Source organism: Panthera uncia, chromosome C2 (assembly GCF_023721935.1).
Source record: "Panthera uncia isolate 11264 chromosome C2, Puncia_PCG_1.0, whole genome shotgun sequence".
Lineage (NCBI taxonomy): Eukaryota > Metazoa > Chordata > Mammalia > Carnivora > Felidae > Panthera > Panthera uncia.
The window spans coordinates 57,499,114-57,510,628 of NC_064810.1; the positions used below are offsets into that span (position 1 = coordinate 57,499,114).

Here is an 11,515-nt window from a genome sequence, read left to right on the forward strand (position 1 = left end):
CCAGATATCAAGGTGGGGGCAATCCTCACTCAATTGACATCAGGATTCTTGCTACCATCGGGCTAGGCAGGCCAAGGTCAGGGCCCAAGGGTGGGGCCTAATCAAAAAGAGGGCTCAGAGGAGCCTGTCTTAGGGCTGACTCTCAGGGAAAGAATCTTTGTCAGTGGCCACTGCCCAGGACATGGAGCTTACTTATACTGGTGAAATGAATCATTCTAGAAATAAGGGAAATAAAACAGAAAAGAGAGGCAATTAAAGCAAGCCCTAATTTTAGATTTCCCAGTCTTACCATTACAAAGCATTATTAGTCATGTGAAAAGTGTTATTAATACATTGCAGACCCAGGGAGTGAATTTGTACAACATGGCATTGTCTGTCATTCTGTCTTTATCTCTGACTAATCTTTGACCACTTTCAACAGGCAGTTTCTCATATGTTTTGTTATGAACAGCCCTTGAGTGACAGCAGAGTTTGTGTCTGGAACAGTGCTTCTCCTCTAAGTGGCCACTGGTCAGCTTTCCATTAATGCCCAGTGCTCATGGGAAAACCTGCCCGTGTCACAGGGATGGACTGTGTAATATGTGAGCCAGCCTAGTCTTTTCCTTCCCTGTCTGCTGAGGACAATGTCCCTCACGACTCACCTCCTCTTCCCGCCCTTGAACCTAATTCAGGTTGGCATACAAGAATGGGGGACAGCAGTGAGAGGATTTTCAACCGAAAACGCCCAGGTTTACTGAGGACTGCCAGCCGGGGGAGAAAAAAGGAAAAATTCCTCTTGAATGGGGATTTTCAGAGCCTGTAGCTGTACAGTCAAGAGCAGAATTGGAAAGTCAGGCTTCGGGAACCATCTTGGATCTGAGCAAGAGAAATAGGAATGGTAAGATTTCAAAGAAGCCGAGCTGAGAGTTATGTTAGATTTCTTCGTATTCTTTAGAAGATGCAAATTAACAATCTTAGTATTCTTTGGAAGATGTAAATTAGAAATTTTTCTTTTCTTTTCTTTTAATTTTTATTTTAGAGAGAGACAGTGTGTGTGTGTGCCAGAGGGAGAGAGGGGCAGAGGGAGAGAGCAAGAGAATCGACACTGGGCTCAATCCCACAACCTTGGGATTATGAGCTGAACCAAAGTCAGATGCTCAACCGACTAAGCCACCCAGGCATTCCCCCCCCCAATTTTGTTCAACCTGATTTAACTTTTCATCTCTGTTATTTATTTTATAGCCAGGAGGCAACATTTTAATGACTTGTAAATATCTTCAGATTGTTGGACTATGTCCTTGTGAGGCAACCTTGCCTTGAGGCTCGGTTCCGAGGGCCTGACTTATACAGTTACATTAAGAAATTTGTGGGTTGGGGTGCCCAGCTGACTGCCAGGTCCCTTTAACACTACCTATATAGCAATGAGGCAGCTTCAGTTTCTGAACTGAACCCGGTAGAGGTAAATTGATTCCTTCCCTCTGAAAGCTAGCTTGAACGCAGCTACCAATTCTTAAGTGAGAATGTAAGGGGATGGAAACTGGCTTTGAGACACCTCTGGATGCTCACACGTAGAAAATCTAACCATGGATAAAGAAAACACTGATGTTTCATCCAAACCTGCTGATGTGAATGTAAGTACGGTGTGGGAAGCCTTCTCTCTTACTTGAATGCCATTTTTGCTGACCTTGTTAGTAAAATGAGACCATGTTACTTTGTAAAAATAAAGAGAGCAAAACATACTTTATCTTCTTATAGTACTTAATGGATTTTACCAACGTGAGCTCCTTTCAAAGTGCTGTACTTGGCAATTGATTTGCAATTGTTTTTCTAAAACTCCAGGGAAATTGTACTGATCTCTACACAAATTCCATTTTAAAATTTAATCAGTGCTAACTGAGACTGCCTATAATGTGCTCCTGCGCTTAAAGACCCAACCTTGGCCTTGTCAGCTCTACATGTGCCAGCATTTCTGTGTCTCTTTTGTACTTCTTTGGTGGAATATCTGAAAGTAGTGGGACATTATAGTCAACTCATACTGCAATAGAACATTTTTCTCTTTAGAAACACCATCTTCATGCCTGCAGGACATCACATCCAATGAGGGCTGGTCTAGTTCAATTTCACCAGGAGGGATATAAGCTACATTTCACTCCAGGGGTTGACAAGGGTGTTTGGTAAAAAGAATGAGGGGGCCATGAATAATTCAGAATGTACTTGGCTACATATTATCCCATTAATTGGTAGGGTTAAAGACTGGAAGGCATGAACTTTGAAGGGAAGAGTGAAGGAGAGTAAGAGAGAATGAGAGCTCTTCAGAAAACTCGAAAAAGAAATGATTTCTTTGGAATTGGTGTTCTATGTCATTGCCTTTAAAAGAATGTGTGGTTAAAAATTATTTCATCACTGGAGTTTAGTTACCTGACATGTATAAATCTGTCCTTCAAAGAAGCTAAACTCTTGCATACATTATTAAAGAATTCACAGCATCAGATGACAGAAGGTAGCGGAGAAATAAAAAAAAGGAGGGGAACAGTTGAATAATGCATTTTTTCCTCTTGCACATAACACTTTGCACATCACCTAATACCAATAATTTTCCGAGTCCTTTATTTCATTCTTTATTTTTTTAAGTTTATTCATTTATTTTGAGAGAGAGAGCGAGCACACTCGATCCAGGGGAGGGGCAGAGAGAGAGGGAGAGAAAGAGAGAATCCTAAGCAAGCTCAATGCTGTCAGCACCCCACTCGGTTTCCATCTCAAGAACTGGGAGATCATGACCTGTTCTGAGATCGTGCCCTGAACCGAAATCAAGAGTCAAATGCTTATCCAACTAAGACACCCAGGAGCCCTATTTCATTCTTTATTTTCAAATAATTCTTTCATTTGCCTTTGAGAGACTGAGTCCCTGGTCAGTTCATTGACTGTGGTAAAAGCACATGCATGGAAGGAACTGGTTTCTATCCCACAGTCCTGCACGAACCACAGCAACATCATCCTTAACTTTTTCTTTCTAACACCCAGTCAGGAAGCCCCTAAGTAAGAAATCAATTTGTTTCTATCAGGAAGTGACTTATGTTCTCATTTTCCTGCCTCAGCCAGAGGAAATTGATGGTGGGACAAAAGCAATGTAATACAAACATGTGAAACACACATACTCTCACAGCTGAGCTGTGTACACATGAAATGACCCTCATAGAGTCCTAACCTCCTGACCTTTGGGCCCTCTGGTCTACCCACCATGACATTGAGGCCCATTCTCTACAGCATCTACTTAGCACAACTGGAGAGTTGAGAGGATCTGGGAACTCCTTCAATGGAGTTCATGTAATGTCTGATCTTTCTGATCTTAACTGCACTATTTAATGTGAGTCCATTTATTACACTTACATAAATGATTTGACTGATATATATGGCCTTTTAGCACAAATATTCTGACTGGGTGGTTCCAAATGTGCTCTAAACTAATCTCTCTCTCTCTCTCTCTCTTTTTTTTTTTTTTTTTAAAGATATCCAATATCTCAGTTCAGGTGGTCAGTGCCCAAGGGAAGTTGCCAGGTAGACGAGCACCTCGACCTCAAAAACCCATCGGCAAAGCCAAACCGAAGAAGCAACCCAAGAAGAAATCTCCCTTCTGGAATGTCCAGAATAAAATCATTATCTTCACAGTATTTCTATTCATCCTAGCAGTCACAGCCTGGACGCTTCTGTGGCTCTACATCAGTGAGTGAAATCCTGTGTTCCTTTGGGGTTAGGGTTTGTCCTGTGGGTCCAGTGTCCGTGGTGTAGACCCAATCTACACTTGGGTATGTCTGATAGAATTTCCCAAGTTCCCAGGCCCATAGCCACTCCCAAAACTGTTGAGGTTTTAAGGTGGAAGAAAGCAGCATTGTCTCTCCCACTTTTACTTTTGTTACCACTGCTTGCTTCCCACAGGAGAGCAGAGGAGCAGAGGAGCAGAGATGGGGGGTAGGAGGACAAGAGCTGAGAAGGATGCTCGGGAGCTTTGGACTAGTTCAGAAATGGAATGCATGTTTAGCTTTAAGAAATGAATGGAATTCTAAGTTGTTTCATTTCCTCATTCCACCCACTGCTTGTTTCTAGGCAACCTCACATTCCCAGCTCCCAGAGCATCCTTTTCTTCATGCGTATTTCACTCCACTGTTTTTATGCTTCTGTCGATCATATAGGTTATGTTCTTGTCCAGCTGATTGATCCTCTTGGACAGGAGTTGTAACTAAGCTGGTACTTAAAGAGTACTTATCCATGCAGTAACTACAGCACATGTTGACTTACGCTAAGCTTCCAACCCCATACATGTTAATATGTTTGATACAAGATATGTGTACCCTCAAGGATGTTAAAACTTGAGTTGTGAAGCAAGTTTTACAGGTAAAGAATTAATGAATATTGTATTGAATAGTTCAGATCACTTACATATATACAAATCAATTACTTATAATTTGCGTGGCACAATGTAAGACATCAAGACATCAATGCAAGACATATCATTGCATCAATCATATCAATTGCATCAATCAATATCATTGCATCAAGACATCAATGCAAGATATATCTCCTACCTTCAAAAAGCTCACAGATGCAAACAAAACAAAACAAAGCTCACAGATGCATTTTCTACTTTCAGAAAACCCACAGTTCAGTGCTGCAGAGGGGGTGTGAATTGAATTGGTTGTTTTTCGTTTTGTTTTGTTTTATGCTTAAGCAATTACTTTGCAGTCACAGAAAAGAGGCATCTAACCTGCCTAGGCATAGAGTCCAGAGAAGGCTTTATGAACTGGTTATTCAAAATTCATTTCTCTCGTATCTTGAGCGTGCCCGCTGTGAGCTGGGTCCCGTGATAGGCATGGAAACACAGTGGTAAAGAGAGAATCTCTGTCTTCTAGGAGCTTAAAGACTAGTGAAGGAAGTCGAGTCAATGGGCAATCAAGACAAACACAAAACACACACGACCCCAACCCACAACGAACCAACTTATTTCCCATCAGTTCTCTGCTGGCCCTCAATCTATACACTCACATTGCCTTAGCATTTTTGTATAAAGTTCTGGAATGTCACTCTGTAGAAGCACTTTGGTGGCTGTGTTAAAAATCAGAGAAGTACATCTCAGGAAGACAGACCAGTCTGAGGAATGAGAAACTGGTATGAACAAATGAAAATTGTTCAACAAACAGCAATGCTGTGACCATGCAGGGTGTTGTATGTTGGGCTGTGCTAAAGAGTTTGGTAAATGTAATCTAGTTCGAGGCTAAATTGATCTTGCTTGTATTGTTGTTCTCCTGGTGCTTGAGTCTGGATGACACCATTATAAGAAGAATGTGCGAGCTTCTATATATATAGAAAGCCTGGCTTTCACTCAAATTTTAATGAGTCTGCAACAACAACAACAAAAATCTACGAAACACTTCCTTGTTCAAATCAGGCATGAAAACAGTTATTGCTTTCTATGTGAGGCTAGGAGTCAAGGTGATCCATCCAAGGTCACATACCTTGAAAGAACAAATCTAGGACATCTGCTCAGGCCTTCTTCCCCTGGGCCCCTTCTCCACATCCCCACAGCCTCACTCCACTGCACGGGGCTAATGTGGCCCTGGATGGGTCCCAGGGTGGCTTCGGATTACTCACAAAGGCACACCTTTTTCCTAATTCAGTCATCGCTTCTGTAACGTTTCCATGTGCTGGGCATTGTTCTAGGAGACAGTATCCTCTCCCTTTCTTCCTCTTCCACCCTTCCTCTCTCTTTTCCTTCCCACAAACATTTATTGAGCTTCAAAGCTACATAAGGGGCGGAGGGACAAAAAGAAGTTACTGTTACTCTTAAAGGACAGAAGTTATGACACAGTGGGGACATGTATCACAGGAGAGAAATGTACCATGGCCATGGGAGTCTGGGGGACGGTGCCAACTAGGAGGAAGACCTTGGTAACAAAAAGAAAAGGCAGAAAGAAGAGCCCCTCACTCCCCCCCCCCCCACCCCTGCCATCCCCCAGGTTATTCTCGGTCTCTCTAAAGCAACTCAGATACAACAGTGTTCTTCCCACATTGTCAATCGTTCTGGGCAGGCTGGATGCCCAAACCCACTGTCCACACTGGGCAATGCATTTGAGCAGGAGTGACCCGACGCTGGGCTGAGAACCCTGCTTTGTGGTTCACAGGAAGGATGAATTCTCATGCATTGCACAGAGCTGAAGACCAGCCCAGCACCCTGTGCAGCAGCTACACAAGTCAGATAGGGATGAGCCCCCAGGAGCTCAGTGAAGGTCAGCTGGGGGGCCCTTCCCACTTGTCCCGCTATGCTCACTTCACCTCAGAGCTTGACAGTATCCATTTCTTACCTCCTTACCTTCTACAGACTAAGGATCCATGAAAACTGCATACACTCTTCTTGGCCTGGTAGCGACTCTAGGGCAAGTATAAAGTCAAAGAGGTAGATCTTTAATCTTTGAATCTGTCTCATAAGTATTTGCCAGGAGAGAACAGACTATCCTAGGAGATATGGTGACTTACTGTTGATGGAAGTGACGTTATTAACTACATTTAGAGCTTCACAGGTTGTGAAGCAGTCACGTAAGTAGGCACCTAATAAAACATTTTAGGGGCCTGATACTGACACAGATCAGACAATGCCTCATTGCCACACAGAGGGGAAAGCCCTCTACTTGCTTTCTCTCCTGTCTTACAGGTAAGACAGAAAGCAAAGATGCTTTTTACTTTGTTGGGATGTTTCGCATTACCAACATTGAGTTTCTTCCTGAATATCGACAGAAGGAGTCCAGGGAATTTCTGTCCATGGCGCGGACTGTGCAGCAAGTGGTGAGCTGAGGGGGGTGGGGAGATTGGTGTGGGAGGCCTGGGAGAGTGGGGCAGATGAGGGGCCGGGGTGGAGGGCTCACAAGTGTCACAGGTGAGCAGGGTGGATGGAAGAAGAAGTCAGAGGCAAACTTGGGATTTAGCTCATCTTGGCTATAATTGCTTATTTGACAGAGTTGCTAATTTATTTGGTAACTTATTTATATTATTTATCGCTGAGCGTAAAAACAAGTGGCTCTCTGAGCTCTAGGGTTTCCCATCTGTAAAATAAAGAAATTACATCAGGTGATCTTTAAAATGCCTCCCAGAACTAAAGTTACGCATGCTGATTAATTTTGTGAGCTGTACACATCTATCTCAACCTCACCGCAGTGGAATCTCTTTACTTAAAAAACAAAAAAGCTTTCTCATTATAGAACTAATACGTATTTAACCGCTAACATTTTTTAAATTCAGAAAATTATGAAAAGGAATGTTAACATTTTCTTTAACATCATCTCCCGAGATAGAACCCCTTTTTATTCTGGGCCACATAGACATAAAGGAGAGCATGATATTGGAATATTTGCAGATAGTTTTATAGTAGATTTTTCCTCTTAACATTAGGTTGCATGTTTCTATGTAAGAAAATATTCTTAAAAAACACAAATTTTAATAGCTACAAAGTTAGCCAATCCCCTCTTATTGGATATTTGTCTTCCATTTTTGTTACTCTGGATAATGCCATACAGAACTGCTACATGGATTGTGTCGATCTATGATTACTTCCTTAGCAGATCTCCTAAAATAAAAAGATCTACTCATGGCTCTTGGTACATATTACGAACTAGAAAGCTTCTGCCAATTTGTATCTGCACAGTAATGGAGAGGGTCGCCTACACGGTGGGCCCACACTGCCTTGACAGGCACGCTGTGGTGTAGACTGGGGAAGGGTTGTGGGAGAGCAAGCAAAGACAACAGTGGGCACAGTGGCCCTTATCTACTGAAGAAGGCCTTCTATATACGGGGTATGTGGATAAATACTTTACCTTTAAATTGTATCAATTATTCCTCAAATTACCCCAAAGATTCTTGGTAAGCACTCTGATCACTTTACAGAGAAAGAAAGAGAGAGAAAGAGAGAGAAGGAAGGAAGGAAGGAAGGAAGGAAGGAAGGAAGGAAGGAAAGAAGTGTTGCAGGATTTTTTACCTCAATAACTGGGATTCGTTGTCTCACTGCTTCAAAGAATGAAGAGACGGACACAAAGTGAGCAGCAGGCAAAAGTTTATTAGAGTATAAGATTACGAAGAGTAGTACGAAGGCTCTCTCTGCAGAGAGGGGACACTGAAAAGTGAATTGCCTGCCGACAATAGGCAAGCTGTCCTTGTTTTATCAGGTTCTGGTCCCTCCCTCCCCTCCTTCCCTTCCCCCTTGTTCCTTCTCAAGTTTTACCTTTATTGGCTGGATAACTCTAGGTGCTGGGTTGTCCATTCCTGATTGGTTTGTTTCCATTGTAGGAGGGATGGTCTAAGGCCACATCATTCCTTGTGGGTCGTAGGTTTTATGGTCTACTAATTTTTAGTCAGGTCTTTTGTCAAATTCTTGAGAGAAATCTGGGGGGAGTAGGTGGTCTCTGTTACATTCTTAAGAGGAACCTTATGCCTGAGGGGGTTTGCTGTGGTCAGACACTCCCAGCATTGTTCTAAAATATGTGTTTTTCCCCACCCAGGACCTCAGGTCCTATCCTTTCCCTCTCTGCCTATTTTACCCTATTTTTTACTGTCATAGAGGGAAAGAAGGCAGGCAGGCAGGCAGGAGGGAAGGAAGGAAAGAAAGAAAGAAAGAAAGAAAGAAAGAAAGAAAGAAAGAAAAAGAGAAAAACCTGAGTGCTCGGCAGGTTTAGGTAATGTATTCTGTGTTGCATGGTGACTTTAAACTTCGCAATTAGATGGGTGATTTTGCCATTTAGGAAGGAAGGGGGGGGAATATAGGAGGAGATTTGGCAGAGACTCAGCTTGGCTTTAGAAAGCTAAGAAAGGGCAAAGAAGGTGAATTGAAATAGCTTTCCTTGGGATCCAACGATGGCGCCTTTTAAAAGAGCTGGGTGTTTCCCTAGAGACTGCAGAGTTGGAGGGGGGGGTGGTGAACCTGGCCGTGGGCGCCACCTGCCCCCTAGTGGCTACTAGAGCAATGTGCCCTTAAGAATATAAATTTTCCATGCTGTGCATTGTTAGAAAAGAGGTTGGATCAAATCCTTTCTAAATGTACTTAAAGGAGTTTGATTTATTAATTATGGAAAAAATTAACCTTTGGAGTAGGCAGAATACAGAAGTTAAGCTTGATCAGGGTGTCTAAAGACAGCAAAGAATGGATATAGGTAACTGATTATTCTTCACAGATAGCAGAATGGCAGCAACCCAAGATTTTAGCCTTCCGTTAGAACCCAGCTCTTTTCCTTGCTGGCTGTCAGTGCTTGGACCTACAGGGTGCTAGGTGCTGTGAGTGAAAGCCAAATTTGACAGACTTCAGACACCTCGGTTTTTCATTTTCAGGTAAACCTGGTTTATACAACATCTGCCTTCTCTAAATTTTACAAGCAGTCTGTTGTTGCAGATGTCAGGTAATGTATGTCCCTTGCTTTGGGATTTCTGTTTACTGCTGTGAAAAGGTGAAAGCTAAGATCTTACCATTCTCAAGTAAGTTCTTGGGGGCGGCTTTGCGTTAATACTCTTTTAGCACAACTGCTGACTCCATTCTGCCCTGCTGTCATGCTGAGTTTTTCTCTTCATCTACCAAAGCCTGCCCTCTCCTCATAGCTGGGATCCTGGGCACCCCGCCTCTCCCCATCTTAATACCACTGGGCAAGACGGCCACAAACATGGCTACCATTGGGTGGGGTAAAAATAAAACACAGTCTAGTCTTTCTCAAAATATGTTAAGTAAAAAACTGGTCATTAGGGATTTTCTAAGAAAAAAGGGATCTCAAACTCAAATAATTTTTATTAAAATTTATTGTATTAATTTTTAATTATGTTAGTAAAACTGCTTTTTTAAATTATGTTTTATGTACTGTATCCCACCTGCCCCCACCTGCAGAGAGGCACAATCCACTTTGACATACCAAAAGCACTAAGAAGCTTGGAGTAAAGCTATTTGTTTACTTTCTATTTCCCACATTATTTACTGTAGAACACTTAAGGTTTGTTTTTCATAAAACATGACAATAGTTGTGTACTCAGAAGCTCTTGCTCCAGAGTTTGGCTAAATACCAAGTTGGGCTCGATTCCTGGATTTACTACTTACTAGCTATATGATTTTGAGTTATAGTTGATCTTGATTTCCTTATCTGTAAAACTGGAGTAATAGGACCTTGCTCATAAGATTCAGTGGGATAAAGCAGAATTTAGCAATGTATTTGTACATGGTGAAGTATCAAAAACTATAATTGTTGGGGCGCCTGGGTGGCTCAGTCGGTTAAGCGTCCGACTTCACCTCAGGTCACGATCTCACGGTCTGTGAGTCTGTGAGTTCGAGCCCCGCGTTGGGCTCTGGGCTGACGGCTCAGAGCCTGGAGCCTGCTTCCGATTCTGTGTCTCCCTCTCTCTCTGCCCCTCCCCTGTTCATGCTCTGTGTCTCTCTGTCTCAAAAATAAATAAAACGTTAAAAAAAATTAAAAAAAAAACTATAATTGTTTTTATTTGTAATAATAGTGAATACTGGTTGATATTCATAAAAATAGTATATTCTCCATGGAGATGCAACTATACACGAATGGTTTTAGATGTGAACCCAACACAGGAAGACACACAGTATTATGCTTTCTCTTACCAATCCCCTCAATAGGAATCAATGACTTCTTCAAGAACGAATTTTAGAAGTTGAAGGATATCCTTACTGGCCTCCCCTTGACTCTATTAGTTGGGTGATTGTCTTTCTATGAAAGTCCTAAGAGAGATACCTAAATATCCCTTTTTTTTTTTTTTTTACTATAGCAGCAACAACAAAGGTGGTCTCCTTGTCCACTTTTGGATTGTGTTTGTCATGCCACATGCCAAGGGCCATATCTTCTGTGAGGACTGTGTGGCTGCCATTTTGAAGGACTCCATCCAGACAAGTATCATAAACCGAACCTCTGTGGGGAGCTTGCAGGGCCTGGCTGTAGATATGGACTCTGTGGTACTAAATGGTGATTGTTGGGTAATTCCCCTTTATGCATTCCTTCCTATAGCACTCCTGATATGTCCATTAACATAGTCAATATTATAATGAAGTATTCTCTTCCACAATCCCAGTAAAACAGGGTTAGCTGAGGACACTGATACAGGAAGTTACTAAATACAATGGTTGGACAATAGAATACTCAAAATTTCAAAATATATATGAAACTGAATTTATTAAAGTGTACCCTTCCCTATATTTAATTCAATTCCATGAATCTTCAAACTAAGGCTCCAAGTCTTGGAGAAAAAAGAATTTTGCTGAGGTTTATCTTGTCTTTTCCCTTGTCCAGACAGAACTGCACCTATGTTATTTATGTAATGCTGCCCAATGTTCCACAATGACCTGTTGAATAGCCCTGCCAGAACGTGAATGTCATCATTTGATTGGCCCAGTAAAATACTTTAATTGTGTGACTCCCAAATTATGCAACTTTCTCTCTTGATTTAAATTCTCTCTCTCTCTCTCTCTCTCTCTCTCTCTCTCTCTATATATATATATATATATATA

At 42.0% G+C, this 11,515-nt stretch overlaps 1 protein-coding gene across 1 annotated transcript in view; it reads left to right on the top strand.

Annotated features, from left to right (window-relative positions):
* The first annotated feature begins 1,562 nt into the window (after window positions 1-1,562).
* Window positions 1,563-11,515, top strand: part of TMPRSS7 (transmembrane serine protease 7) — a 41,341-nt gene continuing 31,388 nt past the window's right edge. The window contains 5 exon segments of the mRNA XM_049628163.1: window positions 1,563-1,610; window positions 3,486-3,699; window positions 6,680-6,810; window positions 9,340-9,407; window positions 10,780-10,973. Of these exon segments, the coding sequence (XP_049484120.1) occupies window positions 1,563-1,610; window positions 3,486-3,699; window positions 6,680-6,810; window positions 9,340-9,407; window positions 10,780-10,973 (655 nt within the window).